The 18,083-nt window shown below is 34.5% G+C and overlaps 3 protein-coding genes across 5 annotated transcripts; all 3 read left to right on the forward strand.

Annotated features, from left to right (window-relative positions):
• The first annotated feature begins 962 nt into the window (after nucleotides 1-962).
• On the forward strand, nucleotides 963-4,269 carry LOC144565816 (uncharacterized). Of its 2 annotated transcripts, none has more exons than XM_078315658.1 (3): nucleotides 963-1,067; nucleotides 2,960-3,272; nucleotides 3,859-4,269. In XM_078315658.1, exons 2-3 carry the CDS (start codon nucleotides 3,015-3,017, stop codon nucleotides 3,895-3,897), a joined length of 297 nt encoding a protein of 98 aa, XP_078171784.1. In that variant the 5' UTR covers nucleotides 963-1,067; nucleotides 2,960-3,014; the 3' UTR covers nucleotides 3,898-4,269. The 2 variants fall into 2 exon arrangements, with proteins under 2 accessions (XP_078171784.1, XP_078171785.1); XM_078315659.1 differs by lacking the exon at nucleotides 963-1,067 and adding an exon at nucleotides 2,743-2,876.
• A 1,630-nt stretch (nucleotides 4,270-5,899) lies between these two features.
• LOC144565870 (uncharacterized) lies at nucleotides 5,900-8,057 on the forward strand. 2 transcript variants are annotated; one of them, XM_078315719.1, is made up of 3 exons: nucleotides 5,900-6,074; nucleotides 6,708-7,061; nucleotides 7,647-8,057. In XM_078315719.1, exons 2-3 carry the CDS (start codon nucleotides 6,804-6,806, stop codon nucleotides 7,683-7,685), a joined length of 297 nt encoding a protein of 98 aa, XP_078171845.1. In that variant the 5' UTR covers nucleotides 5,900-6,074; nucleotides 6,708-6,803; the 3' UTR covers nucleotides 7,686-8,057. The 2 variants fall into 2 exon arrangements, with proteins under 2 accessions (XP_078171845.1, XP_078171844.1); XM_078315718.1 differs by having other exon boundaries at nucleotides 6,749-7,061.
• Nucleotides 8,058-15,204: 7,147 nt separating this feature from the next.
• Nucleotides 15,205-16,909, forward strand: LOC144565020 (uncharacterized). The gene is made up of 2 exons (XM_078314628.1): nucleotides 15,205-15,316; nucleotides 16,398-16,909. Exons 1-2 carry the CDS (start codon nucleotides 15,205-15,207, stop codon nucleotides 16,907-16,909), a joined length of 624 nt encoding a protein of 207 aa, XP_078170754.1.
• The last annotated feature ends 1,174 nt before the right edge of the window (nucleotides 16,910-18,083 follow it).

Here is an 18,083-nt window from a genome sequence, read left to right on the forward strand (position 1 = left end):
GCAAATGACATAGTACATCTATCTCATTAAATACTTATTTATTTAATTATAAAAATAATAAGTCATAAGTGTTATTAAATTATTATTTCATCAATTTTTTTTATTGCATTATTAATAATTTTATTATATCAAATATTTTAGAAAGAGAAAAAAAAATTCTACAATTAATCTCACAGTACAACCGAACACCCATTTTAGTATATTCTCACAATAATTCCTATGCGTACTCATGAATATGGATTTCCGTAAATTAAATAGTAGGTTCCCGAACCCGTGCAATCTCATATCGCATAATCCCGTGAAACAAACATGCTCTTAACATTTTCTTCTATCCTACCAAGTTTAAAAAAAAAAAAAAAAAATTTCTTCTATCCCCTCTTAATTATTTAACTTTTTATTTAATTATGAGAAATTTAGATATATATCTATCATAACCAGTGTAACAAAATACGGTCTATGCAGCCGCATATGCGTATTCGGTTGGCAACCGCATAGAAAATCAATATTCGATCTCATTCGGCATATGTGGCTGCATATCGGCCGCATAATTTTTGCCGCATATCATCTAATCTTATCTGGCGCATAAAATCCGCATTTAGAATATCGGATCCGCATAACCCAATCCGAAACTTTTTATCTCCAGCTCTCCGCATAACCCAAGTGCTAATCGATCTCCTCCCTTGTCTCCGTCTCTCGGAACGCTATCCTCTGCGGAGGTTTTACCTGCAGTGCTGTGCGGTGGTTTTGATCTGGTCCGTTCGTTTCGGATCGGACGGGCTTGATTAAGTTCGTTTCGGATCGGACGGGCTGGATTAAGGATTCATCAAATTTGAGTTTTTTTAAAATTCGGACAAGATCTGATCTGGTCCGTCCGATCCGAAACGAACGGACCAGATCAAAACCACCGCACACCACCGCACCAGCGCAGGTAAAACCTGGATACGCTCCCCCGTCTCTCACTCTCCTCCAAAACGGATCGCCTCTCTCCTCCGCTTCTCCTCCCAGCGCATCTCCACCGCCTCTCTGTCTAGCGCATCTCCACCGATCGCCTCTTCTCCAGCCTCCAGGTATTGTACAGTACCCTAATTAGTCATTAAATTTTGTTGATGTAGTCACTGTCTCTGGTAATTAGTGAAATTGATATCTTTTATAGCTAGTTGGTAAGATTGGATGGTTCATTGATTGAAATAAATATGATATCTCTGGTAATTGGTAACAGCTAATGTGGTAGATAATTGGTAAGATTGGATGGTTCAGAGACCGATACGTGTTGTATGTAGATAAATATCAAATTGAAGAAGATACTGGTATTTAGGTATTTAGGTACTGGTATTGTTAAGAGGAAAAGAAAGCGTATTGTCTGAATGTCTCATTTTTTTTATAGAATATCAAGTCTCTGTTACATTGTTTATAAAGGGAGAAAATACGTATTACAAAATAACTATGCTATGCGATCTGACAAATTACATGAGCCGTAGATAAAAACAAAAATGCAGTTATTCTCCTGGAGGAATTATCATAGAACAAAATTGCACAATTAATTAATTAGTCACTGCCTTACTGTCTCAAACAACTGATTTTGAAATTGCACAATTAATTAATTAGTCACTGCCTTGCTGTTTCATAGCTTCATCAATTAGATTACTTTTCTAGTGCTCAATCAGCTTTGAGCAAATTGTATCTTGTACATTACCAACACTGATTCTCATCATTAAGAACCAGCTTTTCAATGAAATAGGGACATGATTCCTGTTCTTTCTCAAAAAACTTCATCAATTAGATATTTACCCATCAAAACTTTAAATTTAGTTATATCCCTATTCAAACTCATTCATTTTATATATATCCCCATTTTGTGATCTAATTAATTAAAAACACTAATTTATACTTATAAAACAAATAAAATGACATTTCTGTGCTCTTCTCTTTCTTCACTCATAACATGATTCTCTTGTTTTTTGCCACACCCCTCATTCTCCTCTTGGCCTGGCAAGGTAATATACTCACCTTTATAGCATGGATTAACCAAATAGTAGGATGAACTGGATTCCACCCATTTTACTTCAGAAAAACTGAAAACTGATATCCAGTTTCTTAAAATATATAAAAAATGATATCCATATTGTCAATTAATTAGTAACAGAACTATGAGCATTGGATTACAATTCTTTTTTTTTTTTTCGTTCTCCTCGTAAAGGAGAAGGAAAGAAAAGTCTTGGACCTCGTGTTTGAAAAGGAGAAGGGAGTTGCTGGTTCAATTAAGCGGCCAGGTGTGTTTTATTTTTGCCATTATCATCTATTGATCAATGTGGTCGTGTATCTCTACCATCAGAGGCTATAATTAGCTTCTTATACTTATAATTGGATCTCTGTTTAGTTAATCAAACTTTATTGTTTTCCTCTTTGTGAAATATTATTTGATATCATAGGACTTGACAAGATTTTGACAAGATAAAATCTCCTGAAATTTGTTTTTAAAAAAAAATTTCATGAAATTTTTTGTCCTTGTCGTTCTGTAATGGCTATGTGATCAGGTCATCCTTGCCACCATAAATTTCCCTTCTTTTTTTCTCTTACCTGTCTTACCTAAAAGAAGAGAGAGAAAAAAGCTTCATTCTAATCGTATCTCAAATGAGACTCCATTGCATGATGATTGCCAGTTTACCACAAAACCATATTATTTCAAGGCTTAATTTCATAACCGATTTCTTGTCAGGACAAAATGTCATTTCTGCAAAATGACACCTACCAGCATTTTTGGTTTTCTGCTTTTGTTCTTTTGTCCTTTCAAGGAAAACAGTATATACCATACTGTTTCTGTTTAGAGGTCATCAGCACTTGAGAAGGCTTTTGGTGCTAATAATTCTTAATTAAAGGTGCTAATATCTACTTAATTCTGTTCAAGCTTTTGCTTGCAGATTACAAGATGAAAAATTGCTTAAATATTGTACAATTATAGGTGAAAATAACCACTCCTCATTTAAGAAATCAGTTCTGATTGAAGATTGTATGACATGGCGGCCCATCCTGCTAAACTATCGGGCATGCAAAAGCAAGTGCTTTCACTGTACAGAGGCTTCCTTCGAGCTGCAAGATCGAAGGCCACAGAAGATCGTGAGAGGATCCACTCGGTTGTTTCTGCTGAGTTTAGAAATAATGCGAGGAATGTAGACAGGAGAAATTTTATTTATATAGAATATCTGTTGAGGCGTGGTAAGAGGCAACTGGAACAGCTTAAGGATCCTGGTACAAAGGGACTATCTACTCTCAAGGTTAGTGCAGTACGTAGCATATTTATTATGTAGGATTCAAAGTTCAAGATTAGATGTCTATGCCTCGCTGAAACACTATTTGTAATAGGTGTTGGTTACGTGTTATTCATTTTTGTTAGGCCCCAGTTAGCCTCAACAAGAGGTACCAAATAGGCCTGCTTGGCTTAGGTCATTTTAGGCTCGGTATTTTAGTCCTGGGTTATCTGGATCTGGTATGTTGATTCTGTCGATTTGATTTCGAGTTGGATCTGTTGGGTTTTTATTTTCGTCAATCTATATATTATGTCCTTGTAACTTTGATATGGGATTTACTGTTGATTTTATTTGGGTGGGAAGGTTGGATTATCTTTTGGGTTTTAGTATGGTATAGTCAGGCTTCTGATCCCTCTGTTTACAATTGATTTTGCTCAATATGATTGGGAATTTAGTTGGGTTTTAAGTTGATTTGAGATTTGACCAGTTTTGTGTTGATGGTGTAATAATTTGTCTGCCACTTAGTTAATGATGATCAGGTGGAGTTACATTTCTTAAACAGTGCCATGTTGATTTTTTTTTTTCATTGGTTTCTCTTTAAATTCTTTTCCAGGTTGGTCCAGCTGTACCACCAAGTAATGTATTGGGATGATTCTTCATGAGGAAAATAAACTATATAATTAATGCAGGTCGATCAAAATTCGTGCTCCCTTATCCTCCTTTATAGTTCTTGTCTAATTTGTAATGAATTTTGTAGATTTAGCAATGGAGGGGTCTCCCTTTCTATGTTAGAATATGCAAAGGAAAATCAAATACAGAGGGATGTAAAATTGTTTGTTAATTCACAGAGGGATGTCTTTTATGAATTATGTCACTCTGTCATGAGATGGCGATGTTCATATGAAAAGGAAACTGCTGATGAATTTTAATGTTTTCTCATTCGAAACACTTCTCTTATTTTTTTAAAACTGGATGTGGAGAATTCTTTTATACCTGGATTATGTGAAGAATTAGTTCTTTGTTATTCTTCTTTCCTGAAATGAGTAATAACTAGGAGTTTAATGAGATATAGGATGTTTTCAGTATTTTCTACCAGAATCAGTAGTACTCGGTTACAATAACTGTTTGCTATAGCCAGTCTTATGAAGTCTTTGGGATGCATGAAGAAATTCACTCAACAATATCCTCAAATGAAAATGCTACATTTGAAGAGAAACATCAATGCAAACATAAATTTAACATAATACATTGAAGGTGGTACACACCATGCTGCTGGCATACGGTGTATATAGGTTGTCTAAAACTAATATAGGCCATCAAACACGGGCGGATCGTCCAAAGGGGGCTAAGCCACCCCTATGATTCTAAATTTTTTTAATTAATAAGAAAATGTTCGTTACTACAGCAAAGACATCCATAACTAGGTAATGTGTTTTTAAAAAAAAATATCGCATTCTTGTCCTCTAAAAATTTATTAAAAATAACAAATAAGAATAACCTATACAGGCTATTCTCGCGGAAAGTTTTTCAATCTCCTTGCACGTTTTGTATCTTTAACGGAAAACCTTTCTGAAAATCTAGGATTATTGGATCTTGTGTAGGCTGGGCTGTTTTGTAGTAAAATTTATTTGTTGCTCTCTGACCGTGATTCGGCCTTTTTATTACAAGCCTAAATTACGAAAGTAACGAAACTAAAAGAGTCTCTAATATCCGACCTAGTGTCATCATGACTTCATAGATTAGTTTATGCCACCTTACTTAAATTATGGATTGTTAGTTAATCAACTTAAGAATGATTATGAGCTAATAATGTGTTTACGAGGTACCCTTTTTTTTTTTTTTACAAGTAGTTGGGAATACTCACCGATTTCATTGATTTGAAACCATGCAACTGTAAATTGATATCAAACAACTATTGCATAATCACTGTGATGTTTTTACAAAGTAACCAAAACATTACAATAACAAAAGATTGCAAAGTAAAAAGCTAAAGGCTCAACATAGCCAGTACTACAATAAAAACAATCACATAATTACAGAAAAATAGCAGTATGCATATAAGCCCTTACACTTATACAAAAATAAAAAACTTTGATAGACTTAAAACTTAAAACAACCGCCAAGTTGCAACGGGCCCACTATCATAGCAGCTCAAACAAGAAGGGGCATCACTTCATTTCTTCTTCCAGACCCTTGGGTTAGGTCATAATCTGATCCTGGAGGTTCCCATTTTCCACCAGTGCTCCTGTAAAAATTTGATTTGAAAGAGATGTAATATCAAATGACATTATACATTTCAAGTCTTCAAATAGACTATCATATTGTATTTTATACTAGAAAGTAAGTAGAAAGACAATTTAATCTCTTATTTTTCGTATGTTTAGGTGAGAGAAATCATTCTTTTTCTTCAGAGTCGCTCTAAAGGAGAGAGATTTGGGTTTGAGACAGTGGGATCGGTGCAAAATTTTAGGGTTTGAGAGCGGGCCGGTCCAGTATCGGAAATTCTCTTCGAAATCAATACATTCGGTCCGCATCCGGATCGGCCCAATGTCCCCCAATATCATCCATATCCGCTTATGATTCGGATTCGGACGCAAATCTGACGGATAATTATGCACTCCATTTCAGATCTACTCTCTACCCACAACCCTCTCCGTTATTATTCAATTGACCTCAAAATCTCGCGATGCTCCATCGTTCGTTGCAGTTGTCCCCCTTCAAACAGGAACGCTCCTCGACCACGACACAGACACCTAGGAGGACATGACGCTATGCGGCAACGTGTTTAAATCAGTATCTTAGAATCTCGAGCTTCTCCGATCCGTGAAGGTAATAATCCGTTCCTTGAATTCGGAATTCCAAGATAAATTTAAATTGTGGTTTTCGTGATTGTATCGGACTTAGTTTCTGTACTTTGACCTCATTTTGTGCATTTGATCGATTAACCTTATCTAGCCGATGGATAAGATAAATTTAATCGTTGATGAGATAGGAGTATTGTATAGAATTTACGGAATAGAAAAAGAGTTTTGGCCCCATTTTGATTTGTGTCATGTACCTATGGAATAGAAAAGAGTTTTGAACCCATTTGGTAAGATAAATTTAATCGTTGATGAGATAGGAGTGCTGTTAATTGAGACTTAACAAGCAGATACTAGCTAAAAGAGAGACTTAATTGAGACTCCATTGCATGATGATTGCCAGTTTGCCACAAAACCATATTATTTCAAGGCTTAATTTCATAACCGAGTTCTTGTCAGGACAAAATGTCATTTCTGCAAAATGACACCTACCAGCATTTTTGGTTTTCTGCTTTTGTTCTTTTGTCCTTTCAAGGAAAACAGTATATACCATACTGTTTCTGTTTAGAGGTCATCAGCACTTGAGAAGGCTTTTGGTGCTAATAATTCTTAATTAAAGGTGCTAATATCTACTTAATTCTGTTCAAGCTTTTGCTTGCAGATTACAAGATGAAAAATTGCTTAAATATTGTACAATTATAGGTGAAAATAACCACTCCTCATTTAAGAAATAAGTTCTGATTGAAGATTGTATGACATGGCGGCCCATCCTGCTAAACTATCGGGCATGCAAAAGCAAGTGCTTTCACTGTACAGAGGCTTCCTTCGAGCTGCAAGATCGAAGGCCACAGAAGATCGTGAGAGGATCCACTCGGTTGTTTCTGCTGAGTTTAGAAATAATGCGAGGAATGTAGACAGGAGAAATTTTATTTATATAGAATATCTGTTGAGGCGTGGTAAGAGGCAACTGGAACAGCTTAAGGATCCTGGTACAAAGGGACTATCTACTCTCAAGGTTAGTGCAGTACGTAGCATATTTATTATGTAGGATTCAAAGTTCAAGATTAGATGTCTATGCCTCGCTGAAACACTATTTGTAATATGTGTTGGTTACGTGTTATTCATTTTTGTTAGGCCCCAGTTAGCCTCAACAAGAGGTACCAAATAGGCCTGCTTGGCTTAGGTCATTTTAGGCTCGGTATTTTAGTCCTGGGTTATCTGGATCTGGTATGTTGATTCTGTCGATTTGATTTCGAGTTGGATCTGTTGGGTTTTTATTTACGTCAATCTATATATTATGTCCTTGTAACTTTGATATGGGATTTACTGTTGATTTTATTTGGGTGGGAAGGTTGGATTATCTTTTGGGTTTTAGTATGGTATAGTCAGGCTTCTGATCCCTCTGTTTACAATTGATTTTGCTCAATATGATTGGGAGTTTAGTTGGGTTTTAACTTGATTTGAGATTTGACCAGTTTTGTGTTGATGGTGTAATAATTTGTCTGCCACTTAGTTAATGATGATCAGGTGGAGTTACATTTCTTAAACAGTGCCATGTTGATTTTTTTTTTCATTGGTTTCTCTTTAAATTCTTTTCCAGGTTGGTCCAGCTGTACCACCAAGTAATGTATTGGGATGATTCTTCATGAGGAAAATAAACTATATAATTAATGCAGGTCGATCAAAATTCGTGCTCCCTTATCCTCCTTTATAGTTCTTGTCTAATTTGTAATGAATTTTGTAGATTTAGCAATGGAGGGGTCTCCCTTTCTATGTTAGAATATGCAAAGGAAAATCAAATACAGAGGGATGTAAAATTGTTTGTTAATTCACAGAGGGATGTCTTTTATGAATTATGTCACTCTGTCATGAGATGGCGATGTTCATATGAAAAGGAAACTGCTGATGAATTTTAATGTTTTCTCATTCGAAACACTTCTCTTATTTTTTTAAAACTGGATGTGGAGAATTCTTTTATACCTGGATTATGTGAAGAATTAGTTCTTTGTTATTCTTCTTTCCTGAAATGAGTAATAACTAGGAGTTTAATGAGATATAGGATGTTTTCAGTATTTTCTACCAGAATCAGTAGTACTCGGTTACAATAACTGTTTGCTATAGCCAGTCTTATGAAGTCTTTGGGATGCATGAAGAAATTCACTCAACAATATCCTCAAATGAAAATGCTACATTTGAAGAGAAACATCAATGCAAACATAAATTTAACATAATACATTGAAGGTGGTACACACCATGCTGCTGGCATACGGTGTATATAGGTTGTCTAAAACTAATATAGGCCATCAAACACGGGCGGATCGTCCAAAGGGGCTAAGCCACCCCTATGATTCTAAATTTTTTTAATTATGTATATTAAAATTTAATTGAAATTTATGTTCTCTTAAGTTGTTATATAACTTAGCCCCCCTCATAATATAACAAGTATTTCCTTGTAGCTTAGTGGTTAAAGTTACTCATTGGATTGTGAAAGTTTTTGGGTTCAAATCTCACCGCTCACATTATATTTTTTACATTTTATTTCTCGGCTACCTCTATCTAAATTTTCTAGTTCCGCCTCTAATCAAACATAAAAAGTTTAAAACTATGCATGGAATTTTACTTCTATGATATCATCTTGGCATAATTAGAAGAACAAAAATCTTGTTTTTCCTTTTTTTTTGGAAAAAACCCGTAGGCATATATTACACAGAGTTTTTACAGGGCATATACATATGCAACACACTGTTACAAAAATCACTTCTATCATCTTGTATATAACAACCCCTTACTAGTGTATATAAAAACTTGAAAACAAAACAGGGAAGTGATAAAAGTGCACAAACAGTGATGCACTTAAGTACAAACCCAGTAAAACTTTAGATTGCAAAGAGAGGATAGGTAAAACCTATATACTAGAATTAATTAATCCTTGCTCTGATCACAATAAAATGAGACTGATGATTGTTCTCTCTTTGCACAAAGCAGCAAGCAAAGCCTGGATGATGTATGAGGATTTTCCAGACATGAAAGATCTCTGAATAAGCTTGCCATTTCACAGGTGCACTGAAGAATACCTCGCATTTCCACCACACGCATGACATGCATGGAACATAGCATCTTCTATCTTCCAAAGTTGACACTGTACAGAGGCATGTGCAGTAAAGGAGGCACTGAATCAAACCGTACCGGGAACTGAATCAACCGGCCGGGACAGTCACCAACCGAGACCGACAACCCTCAAGACGATATCAACAAGAGAAGAAGATGGAGAGCCGCCGAGGAAGAGATAAGAGCAACCTTTGTAAAATTGAAACAGTGACATGTGTAAAATTAAAATGAGCCTGATGATTGTCCTCAGTAGAAGACCCATGAGCAGACACTGCGGCTGACAAAAAACTTTTTATTGTTTTGAAGTTCTAATATGGAACTACTCAAAATTAATGTTCAGATAGTGAAGTTCTTTCTCTTCAACTATAAGCTAATTAGGAATTTCCCAGTGGTTAATTTCAGTATGAGGAGATTATTATTTATGTACCGTGTAAATATAGGCTAATTAGGAATTTCCTGTAAATAAACTTTTCCTTTATTAATATATTTGTTGGCGTTTCGCCAACCATAAAAAAAGTTCTTTCTCTTCAACTGGAGACGATAAAATGAATATAAAATCAGCATTATAGGTGTACGAGTTTTCTGAATTTTATTTAACGGGGACTGCTGCCTACCAGCCTACGTCCGTAATTCTAACTTGTTATGTTTTTTTCTTTGTACAAAATGTGTAATTACTGGTGATAATCACAGCCTTTATTGATTCCTAGCTATTCAGGCCGGAGCATGCTGTTGTCTGTGGGTACAAATTGTTAAGAATATAAATTTGACAATAGGAGTTCAAAATTAAAACAGTCATTTAGTTAACACGGTACAAGATCTAGATAATTTAATATCGGATTATTTTATCTTTACTATAAATTATTTTCTCTTAATAATTCCTTGTAGGGTTGTCAATGAATCGGATTATACTACAATCCAAATTGTGAACTTGTTAAAATTTTATAAGATCCACATGCATATTTATATCAATTAAGAATTAATTAAGGATCCAAATATAGATTCGTATCCATTATAATCGCAGATTTCGTATCGGACATATTTGACGTCTTAGCTAAAATGTTTTAAATTATAAGATATGACACAAGTGGATATACTTATTTTATATTATATATGTGCATATTAAGAATATTAATGACTTAATTAAATTGATTTATAAGACTAACTATTTGTTGAACTCTTAACGGATTTTGCATTCGGATTATGCAAGATCCAAATGTGATTTCATAAGGTGGATCATTTTTCAAAGATCCACATGCGAATCCGATAAATAATGAGATATATTTTTTAAAATCCATATGTAGATTCGTTCATGCAAATTTGGATCGGATTATCATATTTATGTTTTAAATTATAACATAAATAACACTACCCCTGTGCTATCCCCGAATAGTCACCGTACACGTGGGTCACGCATAAGTTGAGATATCTCATAGGATACGCACTTGTCATGTACTTGGGGTGATACGGATTGCAACAAATTAAGTAGGATAGTGAATTGCCCAACATTTTCTTGAAAATAAATTTGGCTTTATGCAACTGGATTCCTTTATTCCAGAACGCTTAGTGGACGCCGTATATTTCGAGTACTTCCTTACACTCTTATTTTCTCGGTTGCGTCTGGAGTTGTAATTTCTAAAGCGATCTTTGTGATATTTTGGAATAGAAACCCGCCGTACCAAATATTTTACCCCTTTTTTTTTGGTACAAGTCGCTGACGGCTGGGTCCTCTGTAACTTAAAGCAGCTTCTCTCTCTGATCACTTAATTTCAGATCAATTATGCCCAAAAATGCTCGGAAATGTGTATGTTTCACCAATTAGAATTCTAGAATGGCAGGAGTACATTCAATGTGTCATTTTTCAAATAACTCAATATTTACAAAGTTTTTATGGATAAAGATACTAATAATAGAGCAGTTTTTGCTTCATGCAGTGCTGTTTTGGCTCTATTTATTGTATGTCTGCATGAAGATGTTTGAATCAAGTATGAAATTTTCACAAATTAATTAAGCTATAATTTCAGGTTGGAGTTGTTGGAAGGACAAAAGTAAACAAGAGGACGGCAATTGTGCATGACTTACACACATTCATTGTTAAAGAGTGTAATATTTAAGTTCAATCATATCACATCATATTGGTGCAAAAAGGAACACTGCTAGTACCAGTGGGGATTCTTCAAGTAGTGTGTCACTTTAATTTTGTTCTTGACATTGTAGTTCAATAATTTCATATGAGTTGATTAATTCAATTTAAACTCCAGCAACGATAAAATACAATTCTCCTGCCATATTAATGTTTATTTCGTGTCATCCACTAGTTAAGAAAAGCTAGCTAATCCTAAAAGTTCTATTAATTAATTCCTCTTTTGGCAATCTAGAAATTATGCGTTAAAGATCACCGCAAACTAAGTGCCTGAAAATGGGAGTAACTATTTAATTTTTGAATACAGTACTTTAATTAACATATTAATACTTCTCTACGAAGCGACGATGGATGTAGCATGCATTGTGGTCGTCCTATATATATCTAGAGAATTAAGCTGAAGATATTAGCTTGAGGCGATCGATCACTATGACAACATTTCTGTTACACATTAAAATTATGTAATTATTAGGATGAGGCCGCCGGAGTTAAGTAAACTAGATTTCTTGTAAATAAATTATCTTTTTATTGAAAATTATTGTCGGCTGTGAAGACCGGAGAGGCGGCCGGAGATCATCAAAATTAACATATTAATTACATGTACGCTTACACCTTTTGTATCACATATTCACATGTATACTTTTATGACCTAGATACTGTGAAGGGAATTGCCGAGACAAAATGTATCGAGAAACAAATTATTGTTTGGTTTTTCTTATTTTTATGTTTTAGTTTTATTATTTTGGACTCAACTAAACTAGCAAAACCTGACGCATATTATTAGCCGTGAAATTTGTATTTAGAGGCAGATGTTAATTGACCACTTGACATGAAGATCCCAGCAAAAGATATGATCTAACTCATGGTAGACAGAATTCCAACGTGGGATCTACCATCATATATTCATAAGCCTCGTGGAATAGCTAATTCTAAAACTTTTTGACCCTTTATTATTATTATTTTTTTAATAAAGGTTGGAGGTCAAGCTACTCAATTATTAATTGAGTCTCAAATTGATTCAGAATATTCAGTTTAGACAAAATTAGTTTAGCTATTATTGAATAATTTTTCATATATATGTGGTTTAATGACAACCATGTCCACTATACTTGTATCATGTATGTTATATCACTCCACACTTGCCCCACTTGAGCATCCGACACATGAGCATGATAGAGGAATATATACTAGGTTAAAACAAGGAAATGATGGTCATAGATTATCATGGTTTGTGTTTCTGGTACGGAGTAAGGGGATCCGATGCATGTCCGGTGGGAGCTTTTTGATCCACATCAAAATTTGTGTGTATTTGATCAGTATAAATTTTAAAAGTCATCCGAGTAAAGACAGTTCCGATCAAACATCAAACTTCATTTGATCCAATGTCCATCAAACATCTCCCGTTTTTTCACTAACAAGGAAGAATATATAATTCATAATGGTTCACAAAAAAAAAAAAAAAATTCATGACAGATGCTGTCCACATCCTATTCTCGTATCCCTTTCAACTAAGAATAGGCCCAAGTTAATCGAAATAATTGGGTATAATACCAACAGCAAACAAGTCTTATTTTTTTAAAGCTAACTAAGCGTGTTTAGGGGTATAATTTACTCATTTGTATACAATTTTTATTTTTAAGGCATTTTATGTGAAGCCAAAGTAAATATGTTAAAGATTGTACAAATTCCAGTTTTCAATGATAAATTTAAATTTAATGCTATGTTTTCAATGTTTCAGTGATAAACTCAAATTCCAGTTTATGTTAAGGTTAGTAACTTTAACTCAAATTCCAGTTTGCGTCTTCTGCTTTATATCTAGCATTTTATTTGTACCAGAAATAGTAACCAGTAGAATTACAGTAGTATCCAAAAAAAATAAAAATAAGTACCAGATGTGTGGATAACTACAATTTTATCAACTTGGCAATAGCCAGCAAGTGCTTTTCTTTTTGTGAAGCAAATGAACATATTTTCTCACTTATTTCAGGGATGAAAAGAGAAAAGGCATTTGGCAAAATGGACACTTGATCATTTCTCTACTTTTTTTTTTTAAGGGAAGCCTGTAGGCACACAGACTCTCTATTTTCTACTATGCAAGATTGAACCCAGAAACTCCCACATAGGGACATATGTCTTAGCCACTGTGCTACACAGTACGTGCTAGGCATCATTTCCCTACTTGATTTGGTTTCAACAACTTGGAGCAGAGGAATCCAATAGTTGAGCCTTTTATCTTTTCAATCAAAAGAGAAAAGTGCAAAGTAAACTAAAGCATAAGTGACAACTAAAAGGAGACATTCTTACATCAGAAGTCTAGCTACAGTACTTGAAAAAAAGATAAGACCAAGTAATTAAGTTCAGATTCTGAAGTGCACATATATGTGGTTTAGCAATCAACATAGCATGCTGAAACATATAAGGTTCTCCTCCTCCCTGTCGGCCACATGCCGACGATGCTGTGGTTGCTGTTAAACGGATAAGGTTTTCTAGATTGGAAATTGCCAACAGAGTAATTTTCATTAAGAAAATAAATTCTTTTAAATAATACAATGAAAGGAAAATTAAAGAAGAAAAATATATTATATACAAACCGATTAATTTAATAAAAAACCACTGTCGCAACAATAATGGAAATATGCTTTTCCTTGATTGAGAAAATTTGTCTATTGCTTGTCTGCTCTACTTCCATAATATCTAACAACCGGGTGCTCAAATGGAGTCTACAGACAAAACCTTTTGGCGATACAATGAGCAACAATTTTGTTATCAAGCATTTTCAATTAAAGCGCTAAAAAAGAACGATGTTTATTGAAATGAGGCGCAAGAGCTGTCCAAAAGTTTGTTGTAAACGAACAATTTCAAAATAGGTGGTAAGTACTTGCCATATGCAAAATTGTGCAACACAGCAATTTACATCTTAAGGGGAAAATGGAGCGCCTTTATTTTGTTTCCACAAGAGACTTTAAAAAATACACCGCATTCCTGAATCCACCTATTTGGTGTTAAAAACAGTTCGGATCCTTTGATCAAATAGAATCCGGGCTGGTGAGTAAAATCCCAAATCATCTAGGAGATGTTTGGCAACATGAATAAGATTAAACTTTAATCTAATGTAAAGAGATCATGTTTGATTGTCCCAAGAGGCTCAATCCGAAATCTGAAAGAATGCTTAATTCTTTTGGTCCTCAACTTAATCAATGGTTACAATTACCTTCTGTGGGTTTATCGGGTGGTATTTTGGTAGGATTTCATAGTGCTCAATTTGAGTTAATTACTAGCTGGATTGGGAATTTCACCATTACCATTCACTTTAAAAATAAAATTGACCATTTTGAATGGATTTATACATTAGCTTATGGCCCTGTTCTATCATGTAGACGTACAGCCTTTTTAAATGAATTGAATTTGATTTCTAATTATGGCATAGATGCTTGGCTTTTGTGTGGCGATTTTAATTTAATTAGACAAAGAAGTGAGAGGATAGGACCTTCTTTTAATATTGCACTTAGTAATAGATTCAATGCTTTGTTGTCTACTTTACAATTGCTTGAGTTATCGCTTGTGGATCATAACTTTACATGGGTCAGAACCACCCACTTACTTCTCAAGCCCTATTAGATAGGGTTTTCTGTTCTATTGAGTGGGAGGGTCATTATCCCTTGCATAAATTATCTTCTTTGTCTAGATTTATGTCTGATCACAATCCTTTAATATTACAGACCACTTCACATGTTTTTAATCCAAAGGTTCCTATTAGATTTGGAAAAGCTTGGTTGGCTCACGAGGGATTTACTGACTTGCTAATCTCTTGGTGGAATCAAATGTTTTTAGATAATAATATTGGTAAATCTTGGCAAAAAAAAAGTTGCAATTTCTAAAGAAAAAATTGCGAGGTTGGCATGTAAACGTCATGGGTGAACAGCGACGTAAAAAACAAAGCATATTAGCTCAGATATCTCAATTTGAGGAGTTATCTGAAGCTGGTTTACTTACTCATGATGATTTAGAAGAATGGAAAGATTGTCAGTCCTCTCTTCATCAACTCTATCGAGATGAAGAAACTTGCTGGCAACAAAGATCTAGAATACAATGGTTTCTTGAGGGCGATTTAAATACACGATTTTTTCATGTCACTGCATTAGCCAAGAAAAAAAAAGAAATACAATCTTTTCCTTAGAAATTAATGGCCAATTATGTTTTGATCCAATTCTCTTACATTCTCATGTTACATCCTTCTACAAGGAGTTGTTAGGTTCAACTACTATTTGAGATATCACATTAAACCCTGAGTTGTGGCCTGCTTCTGAGAGGCTTTATGTTTCACAATGTATTAGTTTAGAAGCTCATTTCTCACTGGAGGAGATTAGGTTGACTTTATTCTCTTGCAATCCTCATAAATCCCCAGGTCCAGATGGACTCTCATTCTTATTTTATCAGCAATTTTTGGATACTGTTAAGGGATATCTGTTTCAATTATTTCAGCCTTTTTTTACTAATTATCTTGAATTGTCTAAACTGAATTTGGCCTCTATATGCCTTATCCCTAAGAAAGATGATCCTAAGCTTGTGACAAATTATAGGCCCATCAGTTAAATTAATTGCAGTTTCAAATTGATTACAAAAGTACTTATTGATCGATTGGGGAGGGTTCTTCCTTTCTTAATTGATGAGTCACAATCAGCTTTTACTAAGGGTAGATTGGTTACAGACCATATCGTTTGTGCTCATGAAGTACTGCACCATATTCATCAACATAAACTTAAGGGTCTTCTTTTCAAACTTGATTATGAAAAAGCCTTTGATAAGGTCAATTGAGATTTTTTGCTTGAGGTTCTAAAGGCTATGGGATTTGGTAATCTATTTATAACTTGGATAAAATCTATCCTTCATAGTGGTCAAACTTGTATTAATTTTAACGATGAGTTAGTGCCATATTTAGATGTAAGTGAGGTTTGAGATAGGGTGATCCCCTTTCTCCCTTGTTATTTAATTTAGTTGCTGATGTTTTAAATAAGTCCTTACAACAAATTCAGTCAGCTAGTATTATTACTGATTTGAGAAACTTCCCTAATATAGGACCTATCTTAAATCTGCAATTTGCAGATGATACTCTCTTGTTTTTACAAGCTGATTCTCACATGGTAGCATCCCTTAAATTACATCTCATTGCTTTTGAAAATCTTTCTGGTATGAAGATAAATTATGCCAAATCTGAAATGGTTCCTCTTAATTTATTAGTGCAAGAGGGACACCACTTAGCTCAAATATTTGGTTGTACAGTTTCTTGTTTGCCTATAACCTACCTTGGTTTGCCTTTACACTACAAAAAACCTAAACTTATTGATTGGCAATCTGTCATAGACAAAATTGAATCTAGACTTCAAGGTTACAAGGGTAAACTACTTTCTTATGGTGGTCGACTTACTCTTTTGAATTCAGTTTTGTCAGCCATTCCAATTTATTGGTTGTCAGTGTTTGTTATGCCTACCAAAATTAGGATGAGAATTGAGCAACTTAGACGAAGATTTCTTTGGTTTGGTGGTAGCACTGTGAGAAAGAAATATTATTTGGTATCATGGGATACTATGTGTAAGAGTAAAAACCAAGGGGGTTAAGGAATTATTGACCTTCAACGATTAAACCAATCTTTATTGGCCAAATGGTGGGTACGGTTTCAAGATCCAACTGTGCATAGCAAATAGAAATCTATTATTTTGGCAAAATACGGTCCCTCGGGTTATTCACATACATGCCCACCTTTTTGGAAAGGGATTTTAAAGGGAGCTGAGGTGGCGGATATGGGATTTTCTAGAAAATTGGGAAATGGATCTACCATTCAATTTTGGCATTACATATGGTTTTCAGATCATACACTTGCTAGTTTATTCCCTAATTTATTTCATATTGCATTAGATCCTGATTTATTCGTTATTGAAGCTTTCCAACAAGGTTCCATACATATCTCTTTTATCAGACAATTAACAGGTGTTTTATTTAATGAGTGGAGTGTTTTGACTAATCTTTTACGTGATTGCCAACCTGATGCTAGCTTACCTGATTCCTTGTTATGGAGATGGTCTTCTAAGGACAAATTTTTTGTACACTCTTACCATCTTTGGCTTGAATATGGAGGAATAATTAATAATGAATTCACATCAATATGGTCATCAAAAATTCCTCTTAAAATCAAAATTTTCCTTTATATTCTCAAAAGGAATAAAATTCTTACTAAGGAAAATCTTTTAAGTAAAGGTTGGTTAGGAGATACAGCGTGTCCTTTTTGTGGTGCTTTTGAAATCACTACCCATCTCTTTGTTCATTGTCCTTTTATTTTTCAAATCTGGAGTTGGATAGCAGCTCATAATAACTTCACATTTGATGGTTACACCATGGATGACATCTGGTTCATTAATGCACTTATACCCCTTAAAAACAAACCAATGGTAGAACTTGTCAAAGGAGCAGTTTTGTGGTGTATTTGGTTAGAAAGGAATAAAATATGTTTTTAGAATACATCTATTCCCTCTGTGCAGGCTGTGGGCTCTAAGATTATCAATATTTTGGTGCAAATCTTTGAATAATGGTTCTTTGATTCATTTATCATTAATAATTCTTCCTTTGAACACTAATAATTTGCCATGACAGGATCTGATACAGTTAGAGGAAGAAGTGGAAACAACAGAGGTGACAAATTCACCAATCATTCAGGATGTCGAAGATTCAACTCATATTCTTGGGTTAGAATACCTAAATGATAATTTGGTTTGAATGTAAGTTTCTTGAATTTTA

The sequence above is a fragment of the Carex rostrata genome, chromosome 14, assembly GCF_964058835.1.
Source record: "Carex rostrata chromosome 14, lpCarRost1.2, whole genome shotgun sequence".
NCBI lineage: Eukaryota > Viridiplantae > Streptophyta > Magnoliopsida > Poales > Cyperaceae > Carex > Carex rostrata.